At 49.7% G+C, this 26438-nt stretch overlaps 1 protein-coding gene across 4 annotated transcripts in view; it reads right to left on the bottom strand.

The window, feature by feature from the left end:
- The window catches only part of TRAPPC13 (trafficking protein particle complex subunit 13), a 398706-nt gene that overhangs the window by 5138 nt on the left and 367130 nt on the right, over positions 1-26438 (bottom strand). For 2 of the 4 annotated variants that reach the window (XM_085631781.1, XM_085631799.1), the window contains one exon: positions 21294-21444. In XM_085631781.1, coding sequence (XP_085487907.1) covers positions 21294-21444 — 151 coding nt within the window. The remainder of the gene's footprint in view (positions 1-21293; positions 21445-26438) is intronic. The other 2 variants (XM_085631789.1, XM_085631810.1) reach the window with 1 other exon arrangement.

The raw sequence follows: 26438 nt of genomic DNA, 5'->3' as shown, positions 1-26438 counted from the left end.
GCCAAAGATCCATTGTGACTTCTTTGCCTAGAGGTAGGCGTGTATAAGAGACAAAAAATAATTAAGACTTAGTTTTTAAGTTTGCCCATCTATGTGATACTTTGCTGCTATCCTAACATCTTTACTATGTGAAGCAATTTAAACTGCGATGCTGCTGAATTGTCTAATTGATATGGAAATCCGAGATCACGTTAGGATAAATTCTTGATTTATGGATGGATTAGTATACATGACAACTTTACCAGGATCAATATGAAAGTATGGTTGCTGCAATATAAATGCTTGCAGTTCTCTATCCCGTCTCAGTGACGATTGCTATTAGGACATCATACTTCACAGTAAACTTGCATTATGCATAGGTTCAAAGGGTGTTAACCACAACCTACAAAAAACCATGTTTAAACTCTAAAATGGAAGAAGTGCATGTCTTGAAGATGTGGTGTTTGTATTTAAAACACCACATCTTCCAACAGCAGTGAAGAGTGTTCGTTTTTATAGGTCTTAGTCCGACCATAGCTGGTTTTATCATCAATTTTATGAAGTAACCTTTAGGAACGATTTCTAGAACCCATCCGTTGGAGGTTATTTTGCCCCACTGTGCATCAAAAATACTCAGATTTCCTTTAAAGAGGACTTGTGTGGGTGGGCAGCGAGTAAATAAATTCATTTGGAGGCAGACGTACAGCCTCTACGACTGTCTTCCTTCTCTAACATGAAATGGCTGACGCTTTGCTTGCTGACCTCACAGCCAAGAGTATGAAGATACAATAGAACATATGCAAATTGGTGAAAGTGATACCTCTGCTTGGAGTGTGCATACCCATTAGTCTTCCTTTTTGTGACACTGATATTCCATGCCTACATTGTCCTCTACTTTGCACCCTTTGCCATGACTATTTTTTAATTTGTTCAAGGCGGCCATAAACTGATTTGGCAGGCATGTCTTCTGATGACTAAACCTATGCTTTCCTAATAGCTAGCAGTATCCACGGAGTCCAGTGAAGACTCTAATCACATTTTGGAGATGGTTTTACCTCCCTGAAATAAAGCAACCTTCTTTTTAGTACACTTCAGTGAGGTGTTCAAATATTTCTTCTACCTCATCCAAATGTTGGTGTTCATAATAAAGTAGCAGAAGACAAAACTAGAAATTCTGTAAACACAACTATCTATTGTCTTATCAACTGCCTCTCACCTTTTACTTTATCAGGTAGCTAGCCTGACTTAATTGTGTAAATAAATATCAGATTTCACTCAGGTGCCTTACATTTGCCTTCAAATTTTGGGGTGACTGTCTCAGCGGTTGCCGGCATTTTGAAGAGCTGACATACTTCTCTTTTGCAAACGACTGGGCGCCTCTGACAGAAACCTGGTTTATCCTCAAGGCTCTCTCCAGACAGAAAAATAGGTCAATAAATTACCAGGAGATGATGGTGTAGACAGATATGATTAAGTGGCATCATCTCAGAAGTTTCCTTAATCATCTCTCTCCTCTTTAAGAGGATCCAGGGAGTATACATGTTCAACACACTGGTCCTCTGCAGGCACTGTTGTTGAAACCTCCGTTTTGGATTAGAATTGGACTTTCCTCAATATCATCACTGCCTTTGTCTGTCCTTTGAAATAACTAGCAGCTTGATTGCTACTTTAAAAAGATTTCTATTTGTCATCTTGTTTTACTCTTTTGGACCTGGCAAATCTGTAATCTTTTATTTTACATCAACCAATTTAGACTGACTATTTTGTTGAACTACATTTGTTATTTTCATGTTCACCTCTATCATACATTTTGACATAGGAGATTGTCTCTTTAAAGTACAGTTTTGTAGTTTTTGGCCTAGTATATACTAGCTTCTTTTTTGTTTTGCCTGCTTCATAACCTTTCAATCTTCACAAGGCAGGATATCCTATTGTATTTCCCAGTTGTAATTTGATGTCAGGAGTCTTTCCCTGAGGCACTATGGGCTTAGAGGATTTTAGGGAACGAAAGCATCACTTTCAGCACCAAAGCCAGTGGACTAACAATTTTGTTCTCTTCATCATGGTAGGAGCCAAAGACCCGTTTTCCTTTTGCTGCCGGTGTCTTCAACCTCCAGAGACCTTAACCAGTAACAGCGGTTAGTGAGCTTCGCTAATGTTGGGTCTTATCTCAGCACCATGACATGTCTCCCTTCTCTCAACTCACATTTTCAGAGTTTTTGTCTTATAAACCACACAAGATGAACAACCTGAGTTTGGGCGACAGCTTGGTAAGGTGGGTTAAACTATTATACTCGGCCCCACTGCATGTGTGAAGACGGGAAACATCGTAACCATGCAATACATTGTCTACAGAAGAACTAGAAAGGAGTGCCCATTGTCAACGCAACTGCTCGCCCTGGCCATCGAGCCTCTGGTGGAACTGTCTCGCTGGGAGAGGAAGGGCTTTGGAGTGACGATACAAGGCAGGGAACATATAATTTCCCTATACGCTGATGAACTTTAGTTATATCTCGATGACGGCCTGGAGCAGCACACACAATGACCCTTTTGGACGAATTTGTGACAATCTGTGGCCTCCAAGTTATTAGGTCGAAGATATGTCAATTCCCTATGACATCAGAAGCTCAGAGGCCTGGAAATATATCTCAGGGCCTGACCTGGTTGCATACAGCTTTGTAGTATCTGGAGATTCAAGTGTTTCACTCCATGGAAGACCTACGGGAGGGTAACTGGGGTAATGCACTTGGGTCTCTTAATTCTTGCGTCCCCTTTTGGCACTTCCTGAAGCTACCCATCATGGCCTAAATCTCGCTGTCCAAAATGGACATGTTGCTGAAATTGCTATATTTTTTCACCGGTCTCCTGGTAAAGGTGCCCTGTTCCTGGTTTAAACAATTCGACATCCTTCTTAGGGAATTGACTTGGTACAGCGGCAGCCACAGGGTTGCTTTGGAGGTCGTAAACGCCCGATTGCAGGCCTGGGAGCTGAAATACTAGAATCATCGGAACGCCCTGGGGAGGATATGGGGGAAGACCAGGATACCCTGCTACATATTGACATGGAGCAATGGACCTCAACACCTGAGGGCGATGCAGTCCCTCCTTGGGGGTGGGAATCACAGCTAACTAGAAGTTCATCCCATTTCTCCCTGTCCCAGTACACGTTCCCCTTGCCAGACACTTATCCATGGACAGTGAATGGTGGCGCCCACTGTTGTCCCCCCCACGTCACAGACCACTAAATGCACCCCAGTCTTATTCCTTCTGAGACTCCCTGATAATACTACACAGGCATTGTTACTAGACCCCTGAGACAGTTTAAATTCTTTTGTGTTTTTTCTTGTTGGCAACTTCAGACTCTCTCATCGAAGTTACTAGACAATATCATGAGCAACCCAAAGGTTTGGAAGTACAGTAGACTCTAGCATGACCCAATAGGTGTAATTGGCCGGACGACACCGATGCAGAGATCAGAGATCATAGGACCTCAAGGGTTCTATGGGCGGCATCCCATGATGGGTCAACCAGATGCTAATTTTAAAATGTTGATGTAATATCAGTTATGATCAACAGAATACATGGGAGGAGTTAAATGTGTCAGCTGCTTAAGTTATAAACGTTGGTAATATCAATTTCCAGCCGCCAAGATGCTCAGCTCTCACTAATATGTCCAGTACATTGATATGTCTCTGTATTCTTATTTTGCATCTCATAAATGCCAATAAAAATGTTTTAAAAAAGAAAAAGATTAAACCCTGATGCATCATGGTTGAGAGGAAGAAACTGCATAACATGGGCCAGATATACGACCGTTTGGCGACTCATAAAATGATCGCAAAATGATCTGAGCATGCACAATGGGCTGTAAGCGATGTACGACAAGCATTCATCAAATCAGATTTTGCGATGCGACAAATTACGACTCACAAAAATCTGCGAACGGAATTTGCGCGCCCAAATAGCGAGTTGCAAACCTTCATGTACAGACAAGTCGCAATTGGCACATAAGCGCAAAATGGCCCGTTTGCACATGCTATTTACCACAAACTGAAACCAGGTGGCAACAGGGCCCAATTTACAAAAACAGGCCCAGAAAGCATCAAAGACTTTCCAACAATGGTTGCCCTGTACGTGCTAGCAAGGAGGAGCCAAATTTGGGCCACTCAGCAGAGGAGACGGAGACAGGAGAGGATCTTCAGTCAGGCTGAGCATATTTGACAAGACATAGGAAGAAATATACGACCAATACAGACTGAGTAGCAATGTGATCCTGGAGCTAATAGACAGCTTAAAGAAACTCCTTGAGAGCAGCACGCTTCGCAGCAATGCCATCCCACCCATGTCCAGGTGTTGTGCTCCCTCCACCTATTAGCCAGTGGTAGCTACCAAAATCTCATCACAGTGGCCGGAGGGGTTTCTCAGAGTGCGCTATTTTGATTCTTCTGCAAGTTCCTCAGTGCCATGATCCACCACACACACACAAACACATGTACCTGCCCAGGGATGATGTAGAAATTCAGAATACAATAACCCAATTTTACAGGGTAGCCACATTTCCACAGGTATTGGGCTGCATAGATGGGACAACAACAAAAATACCCATGGGTCTATGAGCCTAAAAGAAAGGCTCCTAAAGCTACTGGCACAAGAAAAGACCTAGTGGTGTTATCAGTGAAAGTCCTCTTTAAGAGGACGGAATCCCATCACTCACGGTGGTGACATGCTTCATCATCTAGGATCTCCTCCTAGTTGCAACCTGGTGCAACTAAGGGCTACAACACCCTCTCTGAGGAGCTCAGGGATGTTTTTATAATGGATATTGTTAGGATTTGCTACACTCCAACAGATGTGAAGAGTAGAGATTTCTGAGAGTGGTGGGCGCAGTGCAAGGAATGTGAATGGTGATGTGCTTGCTAAAATTGGTTGTCAATAGAAAAACAAAAAGTATTCATAGTCTATTGGTCACCAAATTAAAAACAGTGCAAGTGCAGTTTTGATATAACTGCCTAAGTCCAAAGTCAAGGTCTACACGTTTCAGTCATTTTTGATTGAATGTAATCTTGGCCTTCCTCAGGACCTATATATTATACTACTGTGTGAATAGAATGTGAATAAAGACGATCATAAAAAATAGGTTGGACCAATTACAACCTACCGACCAGACGTCTGGGTTCTCAGTGTATTATGGTGCAATGATGACACCTGGAAAGAAAGGAAATAAAAACACAAACAAAGTCAGAACTAGTGCTAAATGCTAAATGACAACGAGGGTCTAGAATGACACCTCGTTCATGTTCCCCGAGTGCTGTACTCTTGATGGTATTGATGATATCATGCTTACCTATAATGCACGAGAAAACTGCCTCGCCTCCCCTGGCAACTGCTCAGGAAATGAGGCCCTGCTCTATGGAACAAAGAGAAAAACAAAACTAGGTAATGACCAAGCATCGGCCAGCCACAAAGTCTATGTAGCCTATGCTGCCTGTTAAAGTTGAACAAAAAGCAAACATTTGCGCAGGGCAAGACATGACAATACCATGATGCGGAAGTTTTAAATATAAAGGGAGACTTGTTTTTGTCCATATTGGTAAGGAAAAACAATGAGTAATCATAATATCTAGCCTATATCGAAGTGTGCAAGGGCTGCATTCCTCGATAACGCGCTACTTAAAAAAGAGAAAAGCAACCACCGTTTTATTATATTAAAAGCGGAAAATGGAAAGCTCACTGTTTGATCATTGCCCACTCCAAATACTTTAAAATGGGTGGGATACTGATCAAAACAAAGTCGTTCCAGGATTCCCTGTAAACAAAAAACGCTGTTACATGCATACTGCTGTGAGTACGTAAATGGGCGTGTCTGTGCCTGAGAACCAGAACTACAATATCTACAGAACAAGTTAAAAAGGCACACAGGGGGGAGGAGCCTAGCGCTTGACCAAGATGGCCGCGTGAGCCCTGAGCTGCCGCTACCCTCGCGCCCTCCTGCACTTATCCTGTCCTAAATCCTGATTTTCATGCACGGAATCCTGCAGATGAGTCACAGCTGGGGCGACTGACGCTGTCCGGGCGAAGATCGCCCACCGGGGACCGAAGTTGTGCATGGCGGAAGACTGCGGCCTACCTCCGAAGGATGCCAGGGGCTTGCGTTGGCAGGATGCCCGGCCACTAATTGAACAACAGCGGCCCTGGGAGGTGTGAACTGACGGACGGATGCCGCTGCACTTTCACTTTCGCTTTCTCACCCTTTGTTTGCTCTGGCTTGGGAGCGCTTCACGCATATCCTCCTCTGTCTGGAGGACTTCCACTCGGTCCTGACTGACTGTTGTAGTCCTATTTGACCCTGTTTCCTCTAGCTGCGTGAGGGACGTCCTTTGGCACTGGATTGTCCTGCTGTTCGGGATGTCGACCAAATCGGAGGCGGACAGGTCGAAGTCTAAGACTACCCGGCGGGGAGGCTATACCCAATCCAACAATATGGATCGTTATGCCCAGCAGAAGGGGTCGCCTGGTGGATCGGGACAGTCGCTGGAAGCGCAGAAGGCCGATTCATCCCTTGCCTCGGAGCTATCGCTGCAGGATATCAAAGGGGCGATAGATGGGATGCAATCTTCGATTGGGCGACAGTTTGAGACCCTGGCGCACAAGGTGGACATGATTCTGATTGATGTCAACTTGATTCGCGCGGACCTGGGCAAAACCAATGAGCGGGTCAAGTCCCTGGACCTCAAGACCACTGGTCTCGCGGACGATGTCTCGGAACTTCAGGCTGAGGTTCGTAAGTTACGAACCGCGAGTGACCTCTCCGCCCGCCGGCTCGAGGACTTCGAAGGTCGGGCCCGGCGCAATAATGTGCGCCTTATTGGGGTCCCGGAAACTTCAGAGGATCTCTCCGTGGATTTACTCGTCGAGGATTTGGTGGTGAATCATCTTGCGCCTAAGGGCCTCAGCAAGTTCTTTGCGGTGGAGCGGGCTCACCGAGTGCCTGGAGGGCGGCCCAAGGTGGGAGCCCCCCCGCGACCGATTGTTGCCCGGATCTTAAATTTTCGGGATCGAGACGCTATCCTGCAAGCATCGAGGGTGACAGGCCCGGTCCCTTTTCAGAACGCCTCTGTGAGTTTTTATCCTGACTTCACCCAGATGGTGCAGAAACAGAGGCAGAGTTTCCTGGGGGTGAAGCGGCGGCTCAGAGATATGGACCTGAAGTATGCCATGCTTTTCCCCGCCAGGTTACGTGTGGTGTATGAGGACCAGACTTTCTTCTTCGAATCACCGGACATGGCAGGGGACTGGTTGGATGCGCTCCCTCGGCGGCAGCCCGGCCGGGACAGCGTGGACGGAGCGGAAGGCGATCGTGATGGACAGAAGTGATACCTCCGGTGTTGGCACGTATTGACTCAGCCCCGGACAGTGACTCGCACCTTCCTGCAGTAATGGGAGGGCGGCGGGGGGAAGATAGGAGCTCTTTCCTCCCTTGGGGTACTTTTTGTAGATTTGTTTTTGATAGGGCGACAGGCACACTGCAAGTTGGGGGGGCTTTGTAAGCTGACGCAGGGGTGCAGGGAGGGGGGGGGATTTGGGATGTTGGGGTTGTTGTTGGGGGGTGTGTTTTTTTTTCTTGCAAGGCGTAGCAATTGTTGTCAGCATTGTCCGATCATGGTTCTCCGGGGGGGGGGTGGAGGTCTCTTTGTGTTCGGGGATGGGGGATAGGGGCTTAAGCATAATCAGCTGGAATGTTAATGGCTTAGGGGATCGTATTAAACGGGGGATAGTCCTGCAATTCTTGAAACGGACCTCGCCAGATGTGGTCCTCTTGCAGGAGACCCATCTTATAGGGAATACGTGTTATGCACTCAACAGAAAGGGCTATAAATTCATTGCTCACTCGGGGTTCTCCTCGGGCTCCAGGGGTGCGGGCATACTTGTTAGAGCTTCCCTACCATTCGAGGTTGATTCCACCATTGCTGATGACAGGGGGCGCTTTGTGGCTGTGGCGGGGAGATGGGAGGGCAGAACGTTGGTATTGGTTTCTGTTTATGTCCCTCCTGCCCTGCAGGCCTCCACGTTTGCTGATCTGGGCAAGGCCTTGTTGGAACTCCCCGAAGGGATGCTGGTGGTGGGAGGAGACTTCAATGCGGTTGGTTCTGGAATGCTTGATAGGTGACCGCCCAGGGACACCGGGGGTGCTCAGAAGTGGCTTCCCGATTTTATAGACACTTTTGGTCTGGTAGACTGTTGGAGGCTACGGCACCCCACCCAGAGACAATATACCTTCCATTCCGGGGCCTACGGGAGTCTCTCCCGGATTGATTACTTGCTCACTCTGGCTGCACACGCCTCTTTGGTATCTGAGGCTAGGCACCTGGCACGGGGCATTTCTGATCATTCACCGGTGTGGGCCCGCTTGAATATTGGCCGGGTGGCGGGGGGCAGGGTGGCTCCCATTAACCCCTGGTATTTTCGTGACCCCAAGCTGCGCAGTGCGTTGCTGAAGTCAGTTGACCGCTATTTTCAAGAGAATCGGGGTTCAGTTGAATCTGCGGTGTCCTTGTGGGAAGCTTTTAAGACTGTATTGAGGGGGGAGGCCTTCTCCCTGGTAGTGGCCGCCAAGCGGCGGAGAGATGCCGAGGTGACGCAAGTAGAGGACGAGATAGCGGCTTTGGAAGTGGCCTTGGAAGAGGATGTTACACCGGCCACACTGCATAATTTGAGTTTGAAGCAACTGGAATATAGGGATCTGGTGACGAACGCTGCTAAGACCCTTCATAGGGAGCAGCAGGGTCGACTGTATGATGTCGGCGATAAGGCCGGGAAATTGCTGGCGTGGCTGGACAAAAAAGAGCGTGTCAATCGAGTGGTGCCGGAGTTGTCTACGGATGGGGGAGAGGTTGTTACTGACCCTGACTGTATAGTTCAGTGTTTCTCGGACCATTTTCGTACGGTATACACCTCGGTCTCGGATAGGCCGACTGAGGATTTGTGTGACCTGTTGCGGGATATCGCTCTGCCCTGCCTTTCTGCCATTGATAGGGATGACCTCGATGGTGATATAACTGTCGACGAAGTGGCGGGTGCCATCCGCACGTTGCGCTCCGGTAAGGCCTCGGGCCCAAATGGTTTGCCGGTTGAGCTGTATAAGCTTCATCCGGACAAGTTGGCTCCTCACCTGCGCGCCATGTTCGTGGAGGCGCGGGTGAATGGGTTTCTTCCGCCCGACCAACGGCTGGCGACGATTGTGGTAATACATAAAGACGGTAGGCCCTGTGACAAGTGTGGCTCCTATCGGCCGATATCACTTCTCAATGCCGAGCCGAAAATCCTTGCTAAGCTCCTTGCTAACCGCCTGGTCCGGGTGCTTGGCGACTTGATCCACCCGGATCAGTCGGGCTTTATCCCGCACCGTAACACTGCACTGAATCTTAGACGCCTTCATGGTGTGATTGCCAGGACGGGCACGATGCGGGAGCCGGCTGTGGTGGCGTCCCTCGATGCCACGATGGCCTTTGATACGGTGGAGTGGGCGTACCTGTGGGCTGTGCTAGCCAAGTTCGGCTTTGGGCCTGGATTTGTGGGCTGGGTGAGGTTGCTCTATGAGGGACCTCTCGCCAGCGTCGTGGTGAACGGGCGGGCGTCGGCACCGTTCGAGCTCGGGAGAGGCACCCGGCAGGGTTGTCCCCTGTCGCTGTTATTGTTCGCTCTTGAGCCGCTGGCGGCGTGGATACGATGGCACCCGGACATACGTGGGATTCGCTGGTCGCCTGACCACGAAGACCGTATTTCACTTTACGCCGACGACATTCTGCTATACCTCGCCTAAGAAATCTCTGATAGTGGTTTGTGACGTCTTAACTTCATTTGGTAGAAACTCTGGTCTTGTCATTAATTGGGGGAAGTCATACTTGTATGTCCTGTGTGGTGATGTCCCGCCTGTCCCGCGCAACTGCCCGCTCCAGATAGCCCAGCAGGGCTTTTTGTATTTGGGGATCTATATTTCCATCGATCCCATTTTGCGATACGAGAAGAACTTGCTCCCTCCCTTGGCGCGTCTGCGGCGGGACGTGGCGGGCTGGCGGCGGTTGCCGCTTTCCCTCCTTGGCCGTGCCGCTCTGTTCAAGATGATGTCTCTTCCCCGTTTCCTCTATGCCCTGCAGAATACTCTTGACTGGGTCCCGGCCAGTTACTTCCGTGAGGTTGAAAGCCACCAGCGAGCGCTATTGTGGGAAGGGCGTCCGCGTATAGCGATTGCTAAGTTGACGCTTCCGTGGTACGACGAGGGTATTGCGCTTCCGGACATCCGACGTTATTACTGGGCCACCCAGTTGAGTGCGATTAACCATGGTGTATATGGTCCGGCGCTGAGCCCTGGTTTCGCCATGGACCGATGGTTGCTACGTGGGGGTAACTACTCCAGAGCGCTGTATTCGAAGTCGTTAGACTTAACCCTAACGGGGCCCACCAGGGTGGCTGTGCATGTATGGAAGGTTGCGACGGATTCACTGGGCTGGAAGGGTAAGCTTACCCTCGCCACCCCTCTGTTTGACTCCGATATTCTGGGTAAGCTTTGGCATACAAAAGGGTTTGAGAAATGGGACCTGATCGGCATATCCAGGGTTGGAGACCTCTTGGTTAAGGGTAGGATAAAATCATTCGAGGAGCTGCAGAAGGAGTATGAGCTGGGGAGCACGGAGTTCTTCCGATACGCTCAAGTGTTCCACGCCTTGCGATCAGTTCTTGTAGAAGGGGAGAAGGTGCCTGAGTCCTCTCCGTTGGAGGACCGGATCCTGGATGGCCATATGCCAGAGAGTACGATCTCGCTCATTTATAAGAAACTTATTAATGTTCGGGCAGATCTTCTTCTAGGGTTACGTGCTCAATGGACCAGGAATGGCCTTGAACTAGATGACGAGGACTGGCAGTACGCAGTTTCCTCTCCCAAAGAGGTCGCGATCCCCGCGCGCCTGCGGTTGGTGCAGCTTAAAATACTCCATAGGGTCTACGTGACGGGGCCCAGGCTGGTCCATATGGGTTTTTCTGAGGAGGGCTTATGTAAGAGAGGCTGTGGTATGGTGGGCACCTTCCTACATATTATTTGGGAATGCGGTGCGATTATGGAGTTTTGGAGGCGCATCCACGAGGTGATGGGGGAGGTGACGGGCATCGTCATGCAGCCTGAGGCGCGGTTTTGTCTTCTGAATGTTTGGGGTCCTACTGACCACGACGCGGCACAGACTCAGTGGGTGACCCTGGGTAACAGGATTGCCAAGCGCGACATTGCTCGTCTGTGGGGCTCTAATAGGCCTCCTACATTGACAGCATGGATGGAAAACATGGATTGGAGCATGTTTAGGGAGAAGACAGTGTATTGTGCTCGAGGGCGCCCTCGGAAATGGCATTCTGTATGGGGGCGCTGGAACCAGTACAGAGGGGGCATATGCCTGCCCCCGGACTCGGATCCGCCCGAGGAGCAGCTTTCCCCTTAGCTTTCTTTCCGGCTTTGAACTTCTTGCTGATCTGTGTACGTTTTCTTGAGTCTCTGACTTCCCCTCCCTTCCCTTACTACAGACCTGTGCCTGTTAGACGAAATGGGGCTCGCCTCCCCTGATGAGAACCCCTTCTGGTGCTTACGGTACTCATCGCCTTGCTTGTGTTTAGGTTTGGATTTGTGTTTATTTAAAACAGAACCTTCGATTCTTCTGTCATTGGAATGTTGACGCTAGCATGTGTTGTGTTTTTAAAGCTGCCGTACCTCCGGGTTGTCGGCTGAATAGCTGTGTCACTGATCTTACAGAATAAAGGTTTAAAAAAAAAAAAAAAAAAGGCACACAGTAGCAACACTCACAAAAGTTGCTTACCTTTCTGTCGGTACCACGGGCCATGACTGAGCCGTTTTTGGAGGTGCTCGACGGACGGTGCAATCGCTTTATTTATACGTAAAAAGAGCACCGGTGTGGCTCGTTTCCTGAGAAACATCTCTTGATGATGACGTCAGTAAACTAAACAGAATGACTACAAAAAAACGCAGGGCATGTAGGGAATGCTAGTTTCATGATATACGTGTCGTGAGTCTAGGATTAATCAATACCGAACTACACGGAGCCTTGAAGCACCTCGGGAATAATAGTTTATGATTAAAATTAGGCGGTATTGAGCACTACAGAGTTCTAAAAAATGTTTAAACGATAAATAAGTAGTGCAAACATCAAACTATGGGAGTATGGTTAATACACAGTGGTGTATTAACATAGATGGAGAATGGCCCATTAGTGCTTTATTGCGTTCTGTTTGTCGTATATGAGAGCAAAGGCGGTGATAAAGCAAAATCGGGTCGCTTATAAATGTCAAGAAGCTGGTCAAGCCAAAATGATAGAATTGTCTAACTGACACCTTGATAATGTAGCAGTGTATACCACATGATACACGTGTAGGGATGTACTAGCAATCTAATGATGCTATATTACATGATGTAAATTTAAAAAGAAATCTATTTTCAAAATATTCTTTTAAAAATTGTTGATGTAAAATAACTGTACCATTATGAGGTTCTCAAACATGGTCATGCTTAGTTTGGATACAGAATTGAATATGCTACTTACCAGTATGCATCTGTTCTTGGCATGTAGGGCTGCTGACATTCATATCTGTGCATAGATCGCCGCCTAGTGTTGGGTCCGGATGTTTGCACGTTGTTGTCCTGGAAGAGTCTTCGAAGTATCCTGAGATAGGTGACTCCTCCCCTGGACCACAGTGCGCATGGGCATCCTCTCCATCCTTAGATTGTTTTTCGCCATTGTGGCAGTGATGGAGTAGATACAGAAAGTGATGACCATGCTATACAGTAATTCTGAGAGCTGCAGCTGCTACAGGCGCCGGGGAGGAGGGTGGGCGATATGAATGTCAGCAGCCCTACATGCCAAGAACAGATGCATACTGGTAAGTAGCATATTCAGTTCGAGGCATGTGGGCTGCTGAATTCATATCTGTGCATAGAATACATAGCAGTACCTCCTATTAGCGGCGGCTACCAGTGCCAGCTGCAGCAGTCTGAAAAAGAGTTTTGAGAACAGCCTGTCCTACAGCTGCCTGCTGTTTTGAGTGTACATCTACACAGTAGTGTTTGGTAAATGTATGTATAGTGGACCATGTGGCTGATCTACATATTTCCTGTAAAGGAATGTTTCCCAGGAAAGCCATGGACGCCCCTAACTTACGTGTTGAGTGGGCACGTGGGGGAATCGTTAATGTGCGTTTAGCCTTTTGATAGCAAATTTGAATACATTTAACGATCCATCTGGCTATACCTGCTTTGGAGATGGCGTTGCCTTTGTGTTGTGGAGAAAAGGCAACGAAAAGTTGTTTTGTCTTCCTAAAGTCTTTAGTTCTGTCTATATAGTACATGAGGGCCCTTTTTACATCTAGTGTATGGAGCATTCTTTTCAGCGACATTTTGTGGATTCTGAAAGAAAACAGGCAGTTCAATAGTTTGATTCATGTGGAACTGCGATATTACTTTAGGCATGAATTTGGGGTTGGTACGCAGTACGACCCTGTTTGCGTGAACCTGTATGAATGGCTCTTGAATGGTTAGTGCCTGGAGTTCACTAACTCTTCTTAACAAAGTGATTGCTACTAGGAAAGCTACTTTCCAGGTGAGGAATTGAATCTCACATGAGTGGAGAGGTTCGAAGGGTGGACCCATTAGTCTGGTGAGGACCAAGTTGAGGTTCCACACTGGTGCTGGTGGGTGTCTTGGGGACATTACTCGTTTAAGTCCCTCCAAGAAAGCTTTGATGGCAGGCACTCTGAATAAAGAGAGGTGCTGCCTGTTCTGGAGATAGGCTGATATTGTGGTCAAATGGATGCGTATTGAGGTGTATGCCAGATTGCATCGGTATAGGTGTAAGAGGTAACAGATTATGTTTTGAATGGATGCGTCTAGCGGGTTGATGTCATTGTGGGTGCAGTAAATGACAAACCTCTTCCATTTAGCTGCATAGCAAGCTCTGGTAGTGGGTCTCCTGGATGATCTCCATACAGTCAGGTGGCAGGTTTAGGTAGCCAAACTCTAAGACTTCAGGAGCCAGATTGCCAGGTTCAGCTGTTGCGGATCTGGGTGCTGAATTTCGCCATGGCTCTGCGTTAGGAGTGCAGGTTTTATCCGCAGCCTTTGATGCGGCACCACGGAAAGTTCCAGAAAGGTGGTGTACCATGGCTGGCGCGCCCACGTTGGAGCAACTAGGATGAGTGTCAGTGAGTGCTGTCGCAGTTTGCGTGCCACCAGCGGTATTAATGGCGCAGGGGGAAAAGCGTACGCAAATCTGCCGGACCAGTTCATCCATATCGCATTGCCCTGCGATTGTGGATGTGGGAACCTGGCGGCAAAGCTTTGGCATTTTGCGTTTGTTTGTGGCGAATAGGTCTATCTCTGGATGACCCCACTGTTGGAAGTACGGTTGGAGTACTGATGGGTGTAGCTCCCACTCGTGCATCTGGTGGCTGTGTCTGCTGAGCAGATCCGCCATCTGGTTGTCCTTGCCGGGGAGGTGTTCCGCCATGAGGAATATGTTCCTCTGAATGGCCCACTTCCACATGCTCTGAGCCAGGTGAGACAACTGTGGAGAGTGTGTTCCTCCCTGCTTTTGTATGTAGTACATGGCAGTCATGTTGTCCGTCCGGATCAACAGAACTTTGTTGCACAAGTATACTTTGAATGCCTTCATGGCGAGGAAGATTGCCATCAGTTCGAGAACGTTGATGTGCATCTTCTTTTGTTGTGTCGTCCATAGTCCCTGCACTGTGTAACTGAGTACATGAGCTCCCCATCCCTGGAGAGAGGCGTCCGCTGTCAGTATTATTTGTGGAATAGGCTCTTGGAATGGTCGGCCCTTGCAAAGGTTTTGTGAATTCCACCAATGCAGAGAGTTGTATGCCCGACCGCTCACCAACACTAGGTCTTTTAATTGCCCGTGAGCCGGATTCCATTGACGTGCTAAGCACTCCTGAAGCGGGCGCATATGTAGTCTCGCGTGCGGGACTATGAAAATGCAGGAGGCCATCATGCCTATCAACTGCATGAACACTCTCGCAGGAAGGGAGTGTTGTGGTTTGAACTTTGAGATCAGCAGTTGCATGCTGTTGATCCTCACTAAATTTGGCTGAGCTGTGGCTGCCAGAGTGTCTATGGTCGCGCCCAGGTACTGTTGTACGTGTGCGGGTTGTAGATGTGATTTTGGGTAATTTAGTGAGAATCCCAGACTGTGAAGAAGGTGAATGGTGAGGGACATGTGGCTGGCACATTGCTGGGCTGACTTTGCCTGAACAAGCCAGTCGTCCAGGTAAAGGTAGACGTGAATGTGTCGTCGCCGTAGATGTGCAGCCACTGTAGCTAGGCACTTGGTAAAAACCCTGGGTGCTGTTGTCACGCCGAAGGGGAGGACTTTGAATTGATAGTGCTGTCCCTGAATAGTGAACCTGAGATATTTCCTGTGTGACGGGTGGATGGGTATGTGGAAGTACGCATCTTTGAGGTCTAGTGTGGCTAGGAAGTCTCCCTGGCTGAGCAGCGGGAGAACCTGCTGTAGGGTGAGCATATGAAAATGCTCCGACAGAATGTAGTGGTTGAGGGGTCTCCGGTCTAGTATAGGTCTGAGCGACCCGTCCTTTTTTGGGATTAGGAAGTACAGGGAGTACACCCCTGTCCCCTGCTGGTTGACGGGCACGACCTCTATTGCACCTTTTTGCAGCATACTTAGCACTTCCTGCTGCAATAATGCTAAGTGCTCTGCGGACATAGGACGGTGCTTTGGCGGTATTGTGGGTGGAGTGGAGGTTAATTCGAGACAGTAGCCGTGCTGGATAATATCCCTGACCCACCTGTCCGTGGTGATGGTTTTCCACGTGGACAGGAACCGCTGGAGTCTCCCCCCAACAGGTGTTATGTGGTCGGGGGGAAGGGAGAGGGCGTCACTGTTTGTTCTTGGGTGAGGACCTGGTGTTGCCGTAACCGCGTCCTCTGCCCTTGGTGCTGGAGCCACGATATCCACCTCTGTTTTTATCGTAGGTACTCTGTGTGCCCCCTTTAGTGTATTGCTGCTGTGACCCCTGTCCTCTAGCTGCTCCCCTATTCCCGGGGCGACGAAAGGAGCCACTACGAAATGTCTGCGTTTGCAGAGCCCCCATTGACTTTGCAGTGTCAGTGTCCTTTTTTATTTTTTCTAAGGTGGTGTCAACTTCTGGTCCGAATAAGTAGTCGGGGTTGACTGGCTGATTTAGGATGTTGTTTTGAATCTCTGGTTTGAATCCGGAGATTCTTAACCAAGCGTGTCGTCGTAACATGACGCTGGTGTTTATCGCCCTCGCAGCTGTGTCGGCAGCATCTAGTGCGCACTTAATGGATGCGTTGGTAAGAAGTTGTCCCTCTCTGATGAGGAGCTCCGCTGCCTCTTTGTATTCGTCTGGCAGATGCTGGAGTAGTGACTCTAGCGTGTCGTAGTGTGAACGATCATAGCGAGCCAGGAGGGCCTGTGTATTGGCAATGCGCCAGATGTTTGCTGCTTGAGCTGCAATTCTCTTGCCTGAGGTCTCCAGCACTTTGGACTCCTTGTCTGGGGGGGAGCATCGCCTGTTTGCGAGTGGGCTCGTTTGCGAGCGTTAGCAACCACCATGGAGTCCAGAGGTAACTGACCTCTAATGTACATAGGGTCCCCGGGCGCAGGTTTGTATTTTTTTTTCAATCCTGGGGTTTAGCACCCGTGCCCTGGTTGTTTCCTTGAAAATGTCCTTTGCTGGCTTGAGAACACCTTTCAACATGGGCAAAGTCTTGACAGTTCTCTCGGAGGAGGCGAAGGTGTCCACCAAGAAGTCGTCCTCAACAGTGTCAGAGTGGAGTTGCACTCCATGATTGGCTGCAGCACGTTCTATGAGGGCATTGAAGGCAGCAGTGTCCTCTGTGGGAGATGTTTTTGCGCCGTAAAGCTGCGTGTCCTGGGTATCTGTTGCGGCACCCAGGTCTGCAGGGTCATCCCAAGCTTGATCTGGGTCCTGCTGCTCCTCAGGGTCTATATCCCTAGGGTAGGTGGTATCATCACCTATGTAATCCTCCATTGCGTCCGTGTCGGAGGGCGTCGGAGAAAAGGACTGGGGATCCGGATAGGACGTGTGCAGGCGTTCGTATAGAACCGGTTCCGACTCTGCTGGCAGTTTCTGCTTCAGAGGGATTCTGTAAGAGTCCAAGGACTGCTCTGGCGTGACTTTCCGTTTTCGGAGCATGAGTCTGCCAGTGTCGGCGTCGATGAATTGAGACTGTGAAGGCTCAGTAGGAGAGTGTCCAGTAGATGGGGACCTTGTCTGGCGGACACGTGTTCGGATCTCGAACATCTTCGGCGCCGTGGATGGCGGCAAACCAAAAGTGATGTTGGTTGGTGCCGAGGGTGCCTTTGGAGCCTTTTTCGGGTCGGGGCCCGACGTGGACCGGAGGGATGCCCGTTCCCTGATGCGTTGCAATGACGCCGCAACTTGCCGCACCGAGAACGCCGAAGGTTCTTTGGTGCCGAGTGGTTCCGTAGAGGTAGGCGTCGACTGCTTCGGAGCCACAGGGTCATCGATTCGAGGAGAGGTATTAGCGGTCGACGGAGTCGATGACTTGACGATTGTCGCTGCTTTCGAAGTGGACTGCGATGGAGCGGCCATCTTGACTTTGGTGGTCGGGGCCGACTGCTTCGGTGCCGGGGGGCGAGGCGCTTTTGTGGGACCGATGGCCTTCCTTTTCGGGTCGGTACCGACATCCGCTGCAGCGAGTTCGGCGCCGAAATCCCTTTTAGTGCGTTCGGAGCCGATGGTCTGTGCTGGCGCCGAAGGAGTGGAGGTCTTCGAGGGCTTCGAGCCTACCACCGCTAGTTTCACTTTCGGTTTCTGTGGAACTGGTGCGACGATTGGTTTCGGTTTCGTTGAAGGGAAACCAGTCTTTTTCGGTAATAATGGCTCGCGCTGGATGTTCGAGGCCGGGCCTGAAGGCGGGGCCGAAGAACTGTGGGATTGATCTCGGGTAAGGCCCGGAGGCGATCCCTTGACCGGAGCCGTAGAATGACGCACTTTGATAGCCTCCGTTTCGACGGGTAGGCCCGGCTCTTCACCAGAGCTATCTTCTTCGGCCCCAAAGGCCTCATCGTAGTCTCCTACCTCATCGGCGGCTTCTTCCCTGTGAAAAAGCGCTTCATCGGCGTCTTCCGATCGGGAATCGTGTTCGGAAGCGGGGCTGGAGTTCACTTCTTCCACGCTTTCAACATCTTCGTCCTCGGTGCTGAAGATGTTGGCCGGGGCCGGTGCCGATTGCTGCGCTTCTAATCTCGCTGCCCGTCGATTCCGGAGAGTCTTCTTGGATCGGAATCGGGCACAGGCCATACATTTCGATTCGTCGTGATCCGGCGAGAGGCATTTGTTGCACACCGGGTGGACGTCGATGTGTGGATATTTGGCGTGGCATACAGGACACCGTTTGAATGGGGTCCTCGATTCCATCGTCGATGTAAGGTCGATGGTTGGATTAAACGGATCCGAAAAACTGGAAGAAGTTTCTAAACTAAGCAAGAAAGCAGTCGATACCGAGCAGGAACAGTACCGACGAAAACTAAAGGCCTTTTGGCCGTAAACTAAATTTTCCTAACTTGTGCTAAGATAAGCACATCCGAACCCAATGGCGGAAAAAAACAATCTAAGGATGGAGAGGATGCCCATGTGCACTGTGGTCCAGGGGAGGAGTCACCTATCTCAGGATACTTCGAAGACTCTTCCAGGACAACAACGTGTAAACATCCGGACCCAACACTAGGCGGCGATCTATGCACAGATATGAATTCAGCAGCCCACATGCCTCGAACATATATATACTGGGGTACCCATGTATGCAAAGTGTTTTTTCTTCCTTTCTTTCCAGGTGGCATCATTGCACCATAATACACTGAGAACCTAGACGTCAGGTCGGTAGGTTGTAATTGGTCCAACCTATTTTTTATGATCGTCTATATTCACATTCTATACACGCAGTAGCATAATTGTATAGGTCCTGAGGAAGGCCAAGATTACATTCAATCAAAAATGGCTGAAACATGTAGACCTTTATTTTGGACTTGTGCAGTTATTATTTCAAAACTGCATTTGCACTGTTTTTAATTTGGTGACCAATAGACTATGAATAAAGATTTTTTCTCCATTGACAATCAATTTTAGCAAGCACATCACCATTCACATTTCTTGCACTGCGCCCATCACTCTCAGAAATCTCTACTCTTCACATGTGTTGGATTGTAGCAAATCCTAGCTATATCCATTATAAAAACATCCATGAGCTCCTCCCTCTCAGAGAGGGGTTGTAGCCCTTAGTTGCACCAGGCTGCAACTAAGAGGAGATCCCATATAATGAAGCATGTCACCACGGTGAGTGATGGGATTCCGTCCTCTTAAAGAGGACTTTCACTGATTACACCACTAGATCTTTTCTTGTGCCAGTAGCTTTAGGAGCCTTTCTTTTAGGCTCATAGACCCATGGATATTTTTGTTGTTGTTTAAGTTTTGCTTTGGGAATATATCCATGCACCGGTCTTTAAACTTTCCCTTAGACCCTCAATCCCTTGCTTTTTTGTTGCTGCATAGATGGGACCCATGTGCCCATATGTCTCCCATCTCTCCTGGAATACATATTCCGGAACTGCAAATACACACATTCACTAAACATTCAGGTTGTCTGTATTGCACAACACATCATAATGGACACTGTAGCAAAATTTCAAGGGAGCACCCATGACTCCTACATCTTTTGCCACAGCGGCATTCACTAGAGACTAGAAAGGGGGAACTTTGATGAAGGATACCTACTAGGTAATGCAATGTGGTGTACCAAAGTGAAATGTATCAGTGCAAACATTACTCTCTGTATGTTGTCTCACCAGCTTGACAGTGCGTATGCCTTGTGGCAATGGATCGTCACGCCCTATCAATCTCGACAACCCACATGAGCGACGGTACAACACTGCACACAGATGCACCAGGAAAGTGACAGAACGCACCTTCGGCATCCTGAAATCGCGCTTCCGTGCCTTCATAAAAGAAGTGGTCTTGCAGTATGAGCCTATAACCACGTCAAAATTGATGCAACGTGTGCAATTCTTCACAACATTGCTTGCAGGAGGGGCCTACCCATGGAGGTGTCTGATTCAGACCCAAAGACGATGACCCAGGCCCACCTGTCTGAAACCCACCCTAGCTAAGTAGAGCAGCAGAGGGGACAAGACGCAGGGACCACATAGCCAGACAATTCTTTTCACGGTAAGATGCATCCATTTACATAACATCCTCAACAAATGACAAAACGAGTAGTAGAATTTAAAAAAATTGGGAAACCCTTTAATATCAGGGTATTCAGAAATTAACTGCAGGACAATATGTCCTTCATGGACAACATAATCAAAATGTTTTTGACAAAGAGTGGCTACTCCACAACCAACAATGGTCCATGGGGACAATAGCATAGTAGACATGCAATGCGCGGTCACTTCATGCCTCTTCAGGGTGCTTGGTGGGCTTTACCCTTTGGGGATGTGGGCTGCCTGCTGCTGCTCCTACGCACTCCTGCGGCTGAACCCCTCTCATTACCCCAGTAACAAGACTGGAGGTTTGTATGGCCTCAAAAGCAGCAGTCATTTGCTGCAAATCTCTGGCCACATCTCCACTGTAGTGGCCCATTTCCACCTGCAGGGCCAGTGTGCGTCTTGAGTGGAGGGTGGTTGCCTGGGCCAGGCCGCCTGCTGGCCTGCCAGGTGCAGCAGCATCCTCCCAGTCTAGTAGATCCAGTGACGTTTATTGTCTGTTCATGTCATCTTCAAGTGTTTGCCTTTTGACAACCCCCATTTCTGAAGAAACCCGACCTGAGCCAAAGCTTCATTATAGACCTTTGTGGCTAGAGCCAAGCAATTACTATCTTTCTAACCAAGAACAAACTCGACATCAGCTTAAGTTTCAATTTCCTCCTTCTTGCCGATCGGCAAGAACGCAAGAGGCACGGTTTAGTTCTACTGTAGCAACTGGACCATTACTGTCTGCAGACTGGTTACTATAATATCCCTCAAACAACGTACTTCCAGGCACATCTACGTCTTGGGAATAAAATCCCCCACCCCTCTTCACTACATCTGGGTGACACTGACAAAGGTAGACATTATACTTACAGTGGTGACTCTTGAACTCATCATAGATTTGATCGCTTCAGTTTGAATGTTTATGTTCTACATCATCCTATACAGCAGATGAAAGCATGGTCTTACCTGCAGCCCCTGAACTGATGACAGTAGCGTGAGCATAAGATGAAGGGATGAACTTGGGCTTAGTTTTCCGAGCTGTCTTCCTGATACTCCACACCAGTGAATGGCATTGGTATTACACATCTCCAGGATGAGATCCATGGTTCTTTCACTGCTAAATTAGAAGGATAATATTGTAGACAGTTAGTACATTAAACACTTGGTTGTCAAAGGATTTAAATACACCTGGACATTACACAGGTAGCATCCATGAAAGGAAGAACTTTCCATTTTGATTATGCCTGAGGTAGGACCGAAATTGCAGTGCAAATCTCCAATGAAAAGATCATAAGGCTGTAACCCCTTTTAAAATATCAATTAAAAGTGCTTTGTAAATTGGTTTGTGAACTTTTATCTGCAGCGCCTCTAAAACCTCCTACTGTGTTATTAACTTTTATCATAACAATTGTAATCCTTATTACACAGACATAGAAGATTCTTTTGATCGGACCCTCAGCATGGCACGGAATGAATTCAAGGGGTACTTTGGTGGTAATTTGGAGGGAGATTTTTAACAGCAGGCTTTGCCCAAGTTCTAGAAATATTGTTTGTGGTACGCTGGGCTGTAACAATGAGGATTATTCCCTTTTTTTTTCCTTACAATGTTTATATTTACACAAATAATGTAAATACCTTGGATACACGAGTTGTGCTAGAAAATACAGGATGTTACCAAATTACATGTGGTGATGCTTTAAATTCAATCATAAGTAAGCACTCTCTTCTGCTATCACTAGATTTTTCAGCAACCCCAGCCTGTAACCAAATACCTTTACTGGAAAGGGTTCGGGCAGTTTGATTGATTTTATTGCCTTCTCTGAAAAGTATAGAAATAAGGTTGCTGATTTCTCCATTTTACAGAACTGTGTGAGTGACCATAATCCACAGCATCAGGTTCTGCATTCTATACTACCAAAAGAGGTGAATCCGAACAAGGGTATGCTCCGCTAATGGATAACCATGGTTTCCAGACACCTACTAACTGAACTTTCAGCTAGAAATGGGGAGCAGATCCCTCTCTCCCCCTGGCTGGCCCGCTTCTGGCTATGGACCCCATGTTGTCCTCACTCAACACTGATGGCTGACACTGCAATAGTCACATGGAACATTAGGGGCATGCACACGCCGGCCCGCCGATACTCTGTTTTTACCTACTTACAACGGCATAGGGTGGCCGTAGCCCTTCTCCAGGACACACACATGACACGGCCAGAATTGGATAAACTGTGCGCTCGGTGGAGGGGGCAACTTTTTGGGACCACGTACTCTGCACATGCCCGGGCTACATTGATTTGGGTACGGGCAGGTACACCCTTTACATGCTCCGAAGTAGTGATCGATCCTGCTGGGCGATACACACTGGTTCGGGGGAGGCTCAACGGACACTCTATGCTTCTAGGATCCATCTATGCCCCGAACGTCGACCAGCCGTCGTTCCTGGATCAACTTTCGGTGGCCTTAACCCTGTATGTGGGTCTTCCCTGGTTACTGGGTGGGGACTTTAACGCAGTGCTAGACACGCGCCTTGACAGGTCCTACCCACCGCTCCGTAGCACACAGGCAGTCTCGAACGCGAGGAGCCTCACTGACTGGTTGTCGCAATGGGCCTTGCATGATGTGTGGTGTACCTTACACCCCACTGATCGACTTTATTCATACTATTCGGCGGTACATGACCTTCACGTCCGCCTTGACAGGGTGGTGGGCTCTTCCTCGCTGGCTCCGCTGATAGCTCAAGCGGAATACCTGGGCCGGACCCACTCGGACCAGAACCCTCTTCGGCTGGACCTCTGCTGGGACCCAGGGAGGCCCCTCATTCCCACGTGGCGACTGCAGCCGGCCGCTCTTGAAGACGCGGAGTTTCGTGCCTCACTCGGCACAGCGGTCGAGCAGTTCTTTGATCTCAACGAGGGTACGGCCGGGAGTGTGCTGACGGAATGGGACGCACACAAATCCACCATGCGGGGACATTGCCTGGGGGCGACAGGGAATATTCGTAAGCAACTCACATTGCTGCTTACTGCTTTGGAATCGCGGCTATTGTCGTGTGAACGCCATGGTGAGGGAGGAGGTCGGGACTCGGCCCGGCTGGCGCGGCTCCAGGCGCGGCACGCCGAGCTGCTGGAGTGACTGCGGTGCCACAACTACGCCGCACATTCGGCTCGGGTCCATGCTACATCCGATAGAGCGGGGCGGTTGCTGGCCTGGTTGATTAGACAGGAGACGGTTTGCGCACCAATAGCCTCTATTCGTGGATCGGATGGGATGCTGGTGCATATGCAGCGGGAGATCCATCAGCTACTGACAGCGCATTACACGGCCCTGTACACTTCAACGGGGCGCAGACAGGCACAGGATCTGGATCAGTTTCTAGAAGCCGCCTGCCTGCCCACGATCCCGGGTGCCCACCAGGAAACATTAGAAGGCCCCCTCACACTGGAGGAGATAGGGGAAGCGGTGGCCTCACTGGCTTCTGGCAAGGCGCCTGGACCGGATGGTCTCCCGGCGGAGTATTATAAAGCACATCAAGAGTCCCTGGTGCCTAGACTGCACACGTATCTCACAGCCCTTGAGGAGGCTACCCTGCCTGCCTCCATGAGGGAGGTATACCTGATTTCTTTACCCAAGCCAGGACGTGACCCTACCAGCCTGTGGTCCTACCGCCCCCTCACCCTCCTCAACACCGATTATAAAATTCTGGCCAAGGTCCTGGCGGAGCGGCTGGCCCCAACTGTGCCTGTGCTGGTGCACAAGGACCAAAATGGATTTGTACCGAAGCGTAGCACCTCCCTTAACCTCTGTTGGTTCTTCCGCGTTGCTGCACATGGCGCACAGCATTGGCCACGGGCAGGCTGTTTAGTACTGGACCTCGAAAAGGCCTTCGACTGCCTTGAATGGGGGTATCTGGTGGCGGCGTTGTCGTCCTATGGACTAGGCCTCGGGTTCCTCCAAATGGCGGCGCTTCTCTATAAGAACCCTGTGGTTCGGGTGAGAACCGGCCCATACATTTCTGATGCCATTCCAGTTGGCCGTGGTACCAGGCAAGGGTGCCCTCTTTCGCCTCTCCTTTTTGCGCTTGCCATAGAGCCTTTAGCGGCCACCCTAAGGAGGGTTTTGACAGACGGCATCCCCATGGGCGATGCAACGCACCAGGTCTCCTTATACGCGGATGACCTCCTGGTCTTCATTAAAGATGTAGTGCACATCTCCGGGGACCTGGAGCGAGTCCTAACGGAATTTGCTGCGCTCTCCGGACTACGGGTGAACGCGGCCAAATCGTGCCTTTATCCGTTCCACGCTGATGCTCTGGATCCCCAGTATCGCCTGGGGGGTGTGCCTGTCAAGTGGCAACCGGACACCTTCTGTTACCTGGGCATCCAAGTGTATAGGCAACCAGCTGACCTGGTGGAGGGCAACCTGGGCAGGGCGGTAACGGCGGTCAGAGCCCAGATGCGTTTTTGGGGTACCCTCCCTCTCGCGGTCACAGGGCGCATTGCCTTAGTCAAAATGGTGGCTCTACCCAGGCTCCTCTACTATTTTGCTAACCTGCCAGCCTACATCCCGGCATCCTTCTTTGCCACCCTGGAGCGCTCACTCCGGGACTTTGTGTGGGGTACTGCGCGCCACAGAGTGGCACTATCCAAGTTATACCTTCCTACAGGGCGGACTCGCGATGCCGTGCTTTGCGCATTATTACCCAGCAGCACAGCTACAATGGGTGGCCAGGTGGTTGGCCGATAGAGAGAGAGACGATACGGCGTCTGCGGAGCCACCTCTCCCTCTGGCGGATATCATTGCGTCGTTTCACCCGACTGCCAGAGTGGTCAAGCCGGGGCCCCTCCTTGTGGCAGTGGCCTACAAATGTTATCGGCGTGCCTTTTACTTGACTCGGTTGAGTGTCCCTTACGCCCCGCCGTGCCGATTGAGGGTTCCCCTAGTGGGCGGAGGATACTACGCTCGGTGGAGCTTGCAGAATGGCACGCGGTGGATATCTGCACATTGGGGGACCTCTACCGCGATGGTGCACTTATCCCATTTGCCCAATTGGCGGAGAAGACGGGGTTGCCAGTCGGCCAATTTCTCTGTCACCGCTCTCTAATAACGACATTGGCGAGCCGGTGGGGAGCTCTTCAGGAGGAACCGGTGCAACACCTCATGATGCAATACCTACATGTCATGGGACGGGGCAGCCATATGATACGTTGGTTCGCAGCCTCCCTGCGTACACAGGTGGCGACAGACTTGTCTCCATTGCAACGTAAATGGGAAGCGGACTTGGACCGCCCCATGGCTGACAAAGAATGGAGTAATGCGCTAAGGGGGCCGACGCGGGTTCCCAGAAACATGCGGTTTCGCCAAATTCAATATTTCATACTACACAGAGCATATCTCACTCCCGACTCTATAAATCGGTATTTCAATTGCGCGGATGCAAGCTGCCCATGCTGCAAGGCTCTGGATGCTGGGCTGGTGCACATGTTGTGGAGCTGTCCGGAACTGGACTCGTATTGGCGGACGGTGCATGGAGCATTAAGTAAATGCACCGGCCAACTGGTACCGCGGGAATAGCCGGCATGCTTGCTGCACCTATTTCGCAGAACCCCCCCCCACGAAGGTTGCCTCTCGTTTTTTCGATCTGGGCTTAGTGGTGGCTAAGCGGTTGCTCACCAAGCGCTGGAAGGCAGCTGAGCCCCCCCCCCCCCCCCCGAGCGCAAGCCTGGCGAAGGTCCCTGCTGGTATGGGCGGGGGCGGAGGGTACGGCCCTTTTGCGAGAGGAAACGCTGGGCCTCAGGCGCACACCTATAGCGAACCAGTGGGGCACACATTTGCAGATCCTGATACAGCTAGATGGGGACGTAAGGTAATTCATGTGTACTATGTGCTATGTCTATATTAGCAAAATGCCAATAAACAGATTTCATAATAATAGAAATGGGGAGCAGATGGTAATGTGTTTGGAGACCACGGAGGACCCTTCGTGCATGCTAAGGGCGCATTCTGAAATCTGTAATACTGTGTCTCGGTTGTTAACACTCAAAGGTTTATGGGGAGCCCAAAAACCAGAAGTGGTTCGACAGAGCCTGTTCACAGGCACATAGAGATCTAATA

Source organism: Triturus cristatus, chromosome 2_1 (assembly GCF_964204655.1).
Source record: "Triturus cristatus chromosome 2_1, aTriCri1.1, whole genome shotgun sequence".
Lineage (NCBI taxonomy): Eukaryota > Metazoa > Chordata > Amphibia > Caudata > Salamandridae > Triturus > Triturus cristatus.
The sequence above is the reverse complement of the archived record's forward strand: the minus strand, read 5'-3'. Positions and strand labels throughout refer to the sequence as shown.